Genomic DNA, 11,116 nt, shown 5'->3' on the forward strand with positions numbered 1-11,116 from the left:
TAGTTCAAAACCATTTACTTTTCATTTATTAATTTAAATATGTTATTTTTAGTTTAACATCTTTAAAAAAAAGTAATTCTTGAGCAATTACGCTGACGATTTTTAAAGCAAGCAATTTGTAATGTTAACTAAAGAGTTATAATATTATATTATTTCGAATTGCTAAATAGTTGTTTAAAATTTGTATACGGCAGTAAGCATAATACCAAACCTCAGACTCCGTAGACTGCGACAGTTTATGTGCAATGCTAAATGCATGCAACTTTCGTAAATAAACATTTTAATATTGTAAAACTGAAATGTGCAACGTCTTGTTTGTCAAACTTTAAAACGACGAAAGAGCCTTTGACGAACGATGTAGACTATAGCGGAAGTTATGAGTGATTTTCTATTCTTACAACCACGTTGACTCGCGTAGACGCAAATGGTGCGCGTGAATAAATAATTTATTGACAAGTACGTAAGTAGAACTGAAAAGTTTTCAAGGGCCTTAAACTGTCAAACACGATGGCACAAGGCACAAAGCTGTAGCAGCTTTATTCTTGCTCCAAGAATAGGCAATTATCGTTATTGCATGAATAACTAATGCGTTATTAGGTAAATTAGGTTTTGAACCAATAAAAAAATTGTCTAGTGCCTACCTACGGTACCTACGTAGGTAATTTTAAAAAGAATATTTTCAATTCCAAACAAGCGGTATAGTAGGTACCTATCTGTAATATATTTTACCATACGATTATTTTTATTCTATATTTGAAATATTTCTCAATAAAAAATGCTTATATCGACGGCTATTTTTTCAGTTTCAATGGCGATAAATCGGCGTTTATTGTAACATTATTTTTGCATTTTCGCACAAAAAACTTCCATCATAATTTAACTGCATGCTTTTTAAAATTGGAGCTAATGTAGGTAGATAGCTAAGCGTGAAGTAATTAAAAAAATATTAATAATATTTTCTAATCGATAATATATAATATAATATAATAATAATATCACTCTAAATTACAAGTATAAAAATAAATAAATAATAATAAGCTATAATATCTTTTTCTAAACCGAGCTGTTTCACGGTAACAACTAATTTTGAAAACAAAACTGATATTAGATAAAGATATATCTCCCAGAAAACAAAAAAATTAAAATGGTACCTACATAATACACGTGAACATCGTTAAAGTCTACGTATATATGTATTTCTAATATATGTATATTTACCTATCTGTATGTAGGTATCTATGTGGCTAGTTCATTTTCGCTTGTCGGTAAAATGTTATTACAAACGTACTTAAACCATGTCTGTTACAATGCTTCATTGGTCCGAGGAAAAGTCGGTGCCTACTTGAATAATTTTAGGCAGAAAATGATTGATGACTAACATTAATAATAATATATACATTATACTTTAGTCAAATTGCATCATCAAAGTATGTTGACATGTTCTAAAAACATTACGGGAGATGCACGGACAAAAATAAGTACGGTTTTTATCAAGATACTGTTCAAATGAGACTGCATGACCATTTCCTAATAAAATATTAGTCAATTATAATATATCTAAACATTTGTTCACGTAGGTGGCCTTGTTCGAATAAATACATGGTGTCCGGTTGTAAAGTGCGCGATTCTATACTCCCTGTATGATATGTGATTCCCCGGGACACCCTGAATAATGAACGAAATGTGACAATATTATTATTTTTTATGAACACGTCCTCATAATATATTCGTGCTTTACTGATAGTTTGTTATGAAATTTGTGAAATCATTCGTTATAGGTCTCCAGTCCCGTTTTTAACGGGAACACGAATAATGTGACAAATTTTTAATAAATTAATAATATTTGATATCAGCAATTTTTCTCCCTGTATGAAAAATATTGAATATTACAATTTTTTTTTGCCAAATCTAAATTGCCTACCTACCAATCACAATTATCGCCTGTCATAATATTTTCTAAAAAACTCTTATCAGGACGTAATCGAATAACTTTTTTGCTTTGTGTTTGTCTACAAAAGTTGTCCAGTCGATGTATAAATAGCACCGCGAAACGTTTATTTTTATATGTAAATGCACCATTATTAACTCCGGTGCATTCGCAGCATATTATTTACACAGTGATCAGTCCAAAGTCGCCGTACCACTTAAATATTGTTATGTTAAAATAATAATTATGACAATAGCTAAACCGCTCTATTATCTGTGCTTTGACTAGAGCCGTGAAATGAACTAAACAGCCAACAAAAGGAGCCTAGTCGATTATTCTGCTGAAAAGTGGGAAGACATTCCTTGACACCATCTAATAGCGGTTCTTAAATTTTAGTTGATCAACTCTCTGTAGGTGACAAAGTTGACCAAGTCTAAATGTTTTGTCGTTCAATAAAAGTTGATCAACTATATTGAAACCAGTTCTAACAGCGTAATCAATCAATCTAATAAGGATGATTGTATTTAGTAAAAAGTTTGTAAAAAAATATAAAAAATTCAAATGCAGTGGAGAAATATACCAAGGATAGACGCGACAGCTCACTAATCAGGTTTGGTTAGGTTAAGTCCACAGATGGCTGGATAGTGGAAGGACCTGAACTCAAATACCTGTTTCGCCAAAACGATAGGTATTTATTGGTGTTTTCCATCGCATAATATTTTTTTCAGTAATTAATTAATTATTTGTAAAAATATTTCAATTTTAAAAATCTAATTCGATAACTGTGAGTTTCTGTGACGGGCACAGATTGATTACATCTTAGACTTATCATCATCCCATTTTCCCACCCCTTATAAGAGTTTTTTTTTTAAATTTCGGATATTTTATCAGTAGTATTTTTACTGATGAATTTTCGCACAGTTGATTTTCAAAATAAGAAGAAAGTTATTGTCTTCGTCTGATTTAAAAAACTCGTATTATTTAAAGTTAGTAGGAATCTGGTTATGTTCACGTGAGTTCAGGTTAGTGTCATGAACTATTCAAAACACTCACCTCAAGGGTCCCCTGGTCCCCAAGTTAAAGTACTTACCAATATAATATTCAGTTGAGGTGAGGTTAGGTTAGGTTAGGTTAAGTCAACAGACCCGCATTCAAATCTCGTTCGAACCAATGCAACGTTTTCTCGTGTGTTTTTCTAATACAACAGATGAGGTGATGATTGTTTCAATATTATTATAAGTAGTGAGAATCTATTCCACCGGCTAACGGAGGTGGATCACTAAGTGACTTAGCCCCGCCAGAGCGGCTAATTTTACAGGTGTACATCGGTGTGATTGCTTGTAATTACACGCAAGAAAAACACGGAGTTTGATGAACAGCAAACAACAGTTCAGAATGGGAAGAAATTACGAGAACACATTTTAATTTGGGCGATAAGTGTTGCCGCTTACATTGTAAAAGACGGAACAAACCGAGATAAACGCTATTATTTATGACTATAAAACATTGCTTATCTTAAATCTGAATTCGTTAGCACATGGAACATAAATAGACAATGTATTTCATGCCTCAGTAATAGTTAAATATTCTTTCAGCATGGCTGATCTGACGCTTGTACCGACATAATGCCGGGTACATCATTCATATATATATATATATTTGCTTTGGAAAGTGGCCCCATGTTTCCGTTTTGTTTTAACAAATGGATCGTATATCTTGAAAATTAGTAACTTTGTGCTGGAACAATGTTAAATCTTCCATTTTTATCTACATCTTCTTCTGCTGTTGCTTCTCTCTGATTCACCTGACATAAGTACTTATAAATATTTAAACGTTCACTTTGTACAATTAATCTAGTCATTTGAATATAATGATACTAACGATTAAAAACATTTTGAAACCCCATTAATTACTTTATTTTTAATTTAGTTATTCTACATCCACAAAGAAGGCATGATTGAATCCGAAACTAAGTGCTGATAAAATAATATACAACACATTTGGCTACGGTGCTAAACTTCATAGCTTTAACCAAGAATACAATTATTTGGATTTAAAGCAGAATAAAGTGTTGAAAAAATACAAAGAAAATAATGTAAAACTTTTAAACTTCATCTAAGGTACAGAACTTCATAGCTTTAACAAAAAATAGAATTTAAAACATTTAGCTTTAAAGCAGAATACAGTGTTGACATTTCCGAAGAATTTAACATAAAATATATTTGACTACCGTTCAAAACTTGATAGTTTTAACCAAAAATAAAATGTTAAGGCGATGCGCTACGTGATGTAATATTTTAAATTGAGCCGCTATCAATAACAACCCTTACGTAGATGGCGATAAGGTTTAAATTCCCGCTTAACACCATCCGCCTGTTTTGATTTATGCAAGAAAAAAACATGGCCAAAAAGTGCCTTTTATTTTATTTTGAGGATGTTCAGGCATAAATATTTAATTTTGTTCGATCATTTTATTAATAACTTAATTTGCCACACTATACAATAAAATCATAACCGAAAATGGGTTCGTAAGTAGGAGATTTTGAACTTTAAACCAGTTTTCATAGGCCTTATACATTATTTTTTCTCGTAGTATTTAATTAAAGCATCTGAAACAGTTCTAGGCGACCAAATTTTCAAACCAAAAACACATAATTTTGCATTACTACGTATGGCATCGCCTTAAACTGTTTAGCTTTATATCAGAATACAGTGTTGACAAAGTACGAAGAAAGTAACATAAAATATATTTGACTACGGTAAAAAACTTGATAGTTTTAACCAAAAATAAAATGAAAAAAATCTATTTCGCTTAAAAGAAAAAAAAATGTTGATAAAATACAAAGAAAATTATATTAAACACCTTCTGTTGGCCACAAAACTCTATTTAATAATCTCTAATATATTTTAGGAATTCGTGTTATTTTCAGGCTTCGATACATCTTTGTGTCCAAAACGATCAGAGTAATTTTCCCTTAACTGCGTAGGTTCTGTTCCTCGGAGCGAGTAGCAGCTGTCATATTGTACCTGCACTATTCGTTGGTAAAACCTATTATTCTAGCGTATCTATTATTTATAACCGTTTTATGATCGTGTTATCAATTCTATTTATTTGGCGTCATTTATCATATTAATTTATACCGACAATGCTTGTTATAAATAAATGTAGCACATAAAAATGAAATAATTTAAAGGTATGCTAAGGAAACATAACATAACCAGGCACGGCTATCTTATCTATTTTTTACGATTGTAATATTAGCGGATAGGTAGGTAGGTACATATGTGCGACTCACACATCGGGCTTTTCAAGTAATTAAACTTATCTAAATCCAATATAATAAATAAAATAAATATTTCGGGTATCGTAACTCGAGAGTTAACATTGTTCAAATATTCTTTACTCCGTCGCTATTGTAATCGGATTCAAAAAGGGGCTTTTAAATGCGTGTTTCATATTATTTAATTCTATAACTTTATTTTTATTGATTAAAGTCATAAAAAATCATTAAGAAAATTTATTTTTATTATTATTACCTACTAGAAAACAATGTTTATGTTGGTTCATTTGTACTGGTAACAGAAATTTGAAAATTAATTGCAGATCTGATTGTGTTAACACATTTTGACCTTTAAGGTAGAATTTGTAGATATTTTTGAAAGTAACCGGATAAATCATCACGATGATAATTCATCACATCTTTAAAAAGTCATGGAAAGTGATGAAACAAAAACTTTATTTACTGGGTTAAGTAGGTAAGGTTAGGTTAAAAAAAAATTTTTTTCATTGTTTCTAATGACTTTATATCACTTTTTAAAAGTGTGTTGAATTGTCACTGTGTTGAGTTATCGTGGAACCATTTTTGCACTAGGTAAATATTGGAAGGATAATTACCTAAAAAATAGTAAACAAAAATTGCTCTCATTTTCTAAGAAATACCTATTTAGTTATAACAAATCTACTGTTTATTAAAATAATTCTATTTTCTTGATGGTGACACGATATTACATAAAGTTATTGAGTTTTAATTATTTTAGAACTGTTCAAATTAGAAAAATATTAATACTAACTTTTTTTTCCTTTTTCTTTTGCTAAGAAATCTTATATCAAATAACATTTCGTTTTGACTTCTTCAATAGTTGCAAAATTACTTTAGTTATAGTGGCGTCATATTAATTATATGAAATTTGAATATTTTGTATGAACCACTTAATATTAATCAGGATAATGAAAATTAACTTAAATTGGTAAATATAAAAAAATAAAATATTAATTGTTCATATTCATTATCCTGAGGAAAGAAGCCTTTGAAACATGTAGATTATTGTTAATTAAAAGTGGTGTATTACAAGTATTTAATTTTCATATAATTTAGTTTTGAATTTATCTCACTAAACTTGACTACATGGCTATTTTATTAACAAGTTAAAACATGTTATGATATATTGTTAAGTAAATCCTTGTGGTTTGTGAAAATGATAACAAAATAGATTTAAAAACTTTTTCAGTTTTGCAAATCGCAGTGGTTCTCAAAATCTCAATCCGGCCTTAGCTGCGGAACACTTACCATCACTCGCAACCTTTTCAATTATGTAGGTAGATTCCTGTTCAGTTCGATTTAGAATTTTCAAATGTTCTAACCAAAAAAACATATTTCGCTCGCTCTTGGATTCAAAATGCTTTGAATGTAAAAATGTTTCTATTAGCGGGGGTGTTACTTGTAATGTTTGATGATATGTTTGGTTGTTATGACTTGCATCTGAGTGCCGAAACCGGAAAATCGTATGTTATGTTCAATGCAAACATCAATAACACTTATTGCTAGCATAAGTTATTCCTACATAACCTAAAATAAATAATAATCTACAATAAGTTATTAAGTTGACAGTGTAAATTATTACAAGTTATCAATAAGGCGATGCACTACGTCGTATAATATTTTAAATTGAGCCGCTACAAATAACAACCCTTACGTAGATGGCGATAAGGTTTAAATTCCCGCTTTACGCCATCCGCCTGTTTTGATTTATGCAAGAAAAAAACATGGCCAAATAGTGCCTTTTATTTTATTTTGTGGATGTTCAGGCATAAATATTTAATTTTTTTTCGATCATTTTATAAATAACTTAATTTGCCACATTATACTATAAAATCATAACCGAAAATGGGTTCGTAAGTAGAAGATTTTGAACTTTAAAGCAGTTTTCATAGGACTTATACATTATTTTTTTCTGGGCTTATAAAAAGACTTATCTAAAAAATACTCGATCTTTTTAAAGGCCAAAATGTATTCTACTCGCAGTATTTAATTAAAGCATCTGAAACATTTCTAGGCGACCAAATTTTCATGGCACCGCCATAACATATAATTTTACGGAGATTCTCGCAAACATAATATTGCACCTTGATAAATATCTCATTATATAAAAATATATATTTTTACGTCGGTAGGTGGAATTACATCCTTACTAATAAACGCGTTTTAACCCTTCAGCTTTTTGTTAAGTTTGCAATTTTTCTGTGTTTTTCAAATGGGCTATGTATGTACATCTTATTTTTTTTAATTTTCCGTAAAAACAAATACTATTTTAGAAACTAGATAAAATTATATTTCCGTTGTATGCATTTAAAACATACATTATTATTTTTAAATGATAAATTTTTAATATCAAACGTGAAAAATGTTGTCAAAAAAGCTAACGAAATTTTTATTTAATTTTTTATTCCAATCGTAGAAAAATTGTTTTCTTTAGGGAATTTGTAAGAAATCTTTAATTTCACTTTTATCTTGTTCATATAATAAAAATACGAAATAAACCGATTGTTACTATCAAACGGCGCGAAATATCAATTATTAATTTTGGTAATTATTAGGATTGTATTAATTGCATTCAGTATAAATATTTGAGACAAACTGGAAAGAGTTTTTTTTCTCAAGTCAAAAAAGTACGTATTTTCGCATCAGAAAAATGATAGTTTTATAAATATGGACGCCCGGTCATATATGACCCTAAACCGCTGGAAGGGTTAAATTTTATTAGTAAGGCCAATTTAAAGTTCGTGTTTTATTTATAAATATATTATATCTACATGCACCTAAAGGACTTAGTTACTCATTCAAATGATACATTTGACCCGGTCCGTGTTATTTAAACGTTTTTTCAGTATAGTAAATAATAATGATGATTACAGTCCCATTTTTTTGTAATGAAATAAGTCAAAACTTTTTTAGCGACCGAAAATTTAAAGTGTTTTTTTCTAAATCGGACCCACCCATTATGCTAACTAGGAACTACCTGTCCGCGACTTGTTAATGGAGGGGGCCCGGTGAATAAAGACGTCTTGACTGACGGAATTACCGGTTTGCTCCCGTCGGATGCAAATAATTAATTTTAATATTTTAAATTGTTAATAATAAAATTTTTCATAAATACGAAAAAAAAAAAGATGTTTATTTACATGTAATTTTTTTAAATTTTGGATTGAGTTGTAGGTAGATGTATGATAAAACCAGTGAACTTATTGAAATCCAACATAAAAGATGCACATATCTTAGAAAACTATGTTGTTTTGTACAGTAAATTATCATAATGTTAAATATTTATTAACACAAATACGGTTCATAACAATGCAATAAATTTTATAAAATTATAAAAGTCAGCAGATACCTAACTATTAGGTATATAGTAAACACATAAAATACTACAAAACAACCTAAATAACATTTAGGGATGATTTACCACTAATAAAGAAAATTTGAAAATTCGTGTTGTATTTTACCCTCCCTCTAAAAGACGCACCGCGCTTTAGTTACAATTGAAATATTTTACAAATTTTCAATTTTTCCGTCGGATTGAAAAATAAAATAGTTAATGGGGAACAATTAATAAAATAGGTAATAATAATAATGAATGAAACTAATAAGATTGATAAGAAAAGAAAAGAAAAGTCACCCTTTCTTCTTCGCGGATCATCTCGGCTATGCCAGGCTTGATCTCCATGTCGTCGGGGTGCATGGGGTAGGCAGGCAGCTGCTGCGGCGGGACGGCCGTGGAGGGCGCGGGCGGCGGGCGGGCCGGGGGCGCGGGGGGCTCCGTGTATGGGGGCTCGGTGCCCGCGGGGCTGTGCTGGCGCTTGCGGGCCTGCTTGGCGCCGGCCGGCTCGCCGTGGCGTGACGCAGCGCGCGGGGGCGCCGGGGGGCCCAGCTCGTGCTCCGCGTTCACCTCGGCCAGCCCGCGGATCTTCAGCGACTCGGCCACCTTCAGCAGCGGGGCCAGCTGCTCTTGAGACACGTTGATCTCGCCCTTGTACATGAACTCCACCACCGCCTTCAGCTGCGGGAAGGTTACGTCGCGCATGATCACGATGGGGTGACGGCACGGATTCTCGAAGAAGAGATTGCGGAAGTAGGGGCTGCAAGCCGACAGGATCATCTTGTGAGCCTTCAGGCTGTGGCCGTCGCAGGCGAGCGTCACGTCCACGAAGGACTCGCTCTGCAGCAGCTGGTCAAACACGCTCGTCAGGTTGGACTGGTAGTTGTTCCAGCGTAGGCAGAACTGCTGCGAAGCGGCCCCCTTGTCCTCGGGCTCCGGGGGCGGCTCCTCATCGGCCGGCATCGTCGGGGGCTCGGCCTCCCTGGGCCCCTCGCGGCGGCGGTAGTCCCAGGCTCCTCCGTTCCCGTCTAGCCTGACCACATCGGCGAAGCACGATATAAACGGCGACCGATTAAAGTCTACCAGCGACCCTCGTTCGGCCAGCTTGCCGGCTTGGAAAACCGTCGGTACGAAAAGTTGTCAAAGTGGTGCGAAACTCTCGGAGTACACGCGCGTTTGTTTACTCGGGATTCAGAGCGGCGAGAACCGGTCGGTCGTGCGGCGGCCGGAGACAGACTGAGCGCTGGCTGAGGACGGCGGACGGCCCCACGCGGCCGGCGGCGAATCAGCGCCCGCGCGCCCCCCCCACTCGCACTCACACCACCACGGGCTCACCACCAGGCCGCCACGCGCACACACACCACCACCCTATCGATCCCCGACACTCTACAGGGGAAATAGTGCATCCATCCTTTCCTTCTAATCACTCACCGCACTTTCTTACACCGGGAGAGGTGCCCCTCCCCCTACCCCCCCCCCCTCCCCGCCACGAAACTCGAATACCTCCACACCCCTCAAGAGTAAGTTGTTTTATAAAATGTTACCTAAGTACCAACTTTTCCAACACGATTTCAACTTTTTGTTGTCGTACAAATAATATTTTCAAAGTAGATCCCAGAGACAATTAACAATTATTCTAACCGTCAAGTTAAACGCGAGGAAATAAAATCTATGCAAACAAAACATCGACAAATGTATTGAAACATAAACATAATACAAGGTGTTTTCCAACATTTTTATGATGACACAGCACAAATTTATAATGAGAGCTTTTAAATCAAACGAGTTTGTCAAGAGGGCTGCCGCTGTCACCCCATTATTTGGCTGCGGTCAATGTCAGCCTTGGTTTAACTTCCCTGAACAATAATAACGTGGGCTCATTGTGCGGTAGCTTTAGCTTGTCACTTGGTCGTCGTAACACCGCCACCATCAGTAGCAGTGGCGGTGGTGGCGGTACCTACTGCATTGGGCTATCACGAATCTTTCTGGATTCACGCGAGAACATCAACAATGCGTATTACTTATTTATTTACAGATAAACTACTGTCATTATCATAATTTATTTATTATTTATAACAAAAAATACATCTCGATAGCATCAAAAAAGCAGATCCATTTACAAAATGTTCTCATTATGCGTTGAGTTACTCAAGACAGCCTCTGTGGTAATTGACTAGCCAAGCTCTCGACTAGCAAGCCGGAGGTCGCGTGTTCAAACCCCGGCGTGCGCAAGTAAATTTTATTTGATTTATTAGTGTTATTTCTAAATGTATTCATTTAAACTAATATATTGTATACTTGCGGCATGTTCCAGAGTGGAAGATACTCTCAGTATCGCCCTGGTGTAACACCATCATTCAGAATTGAATCGTTGCTTGAAATGGCTTTATCCATGTTTGGTGACCAGATTTGTATAGCCAGGTACTCTTTCACTTTCTTTTTTTCCATTTCCTCCCCCTCCCCACTACATTCAGCCTTACAACGTACCCCAATTGAGGATGCCGCAGTTTTACTGGCTCCAGACACATAAAAAAG

The 11,116-nt window shown here is 34.4% G+C and overlaps 1 protein-coding gene across 2 annotated transcripts in view; it reads right to left on the reverse strand.

The window, feature by feature from the left end:
- The window catches only part of LOC149409410 (protein bric-a-brac 1-like), a 391,246-nt gene extending 381,444 nt beyond the window's left edge, over positions 1-9,802 (reverse strand). For both annotated transcript variants that reach the window (XM_089649953.1, XM_089649952.1), the window contains exon 1: positions 8,882-9,802. In XM_089649953.1, the coding sequence (XP_089506079.1) occupies positions 8,882-9,544 (663 nt within the window). In that variant the 5' untranslated portion in view covers positions 9,545-9,802. The remainder of the gene's footprint in view (positions 1-8,881) is intronic.
- Positions 9,803-11,116: the final 1,314 nt, after the last annotated feature.

This window comes from Hesperophylax consimilis, chromosome 31 (assembly GCF_061612785.1).
Source record: "Hesperophylax consimilis isolate HC1 chromosome 31, BYU_Hcon_1.0, whole genome shotgun sequence".
Classification (NCBI taxonomy): Eukaryota; Metazoa; Arthropoda; class Insecta; order Trichoptera; family Limnephilidae; genus Hesperophylax; species Hesperophylax consimilis.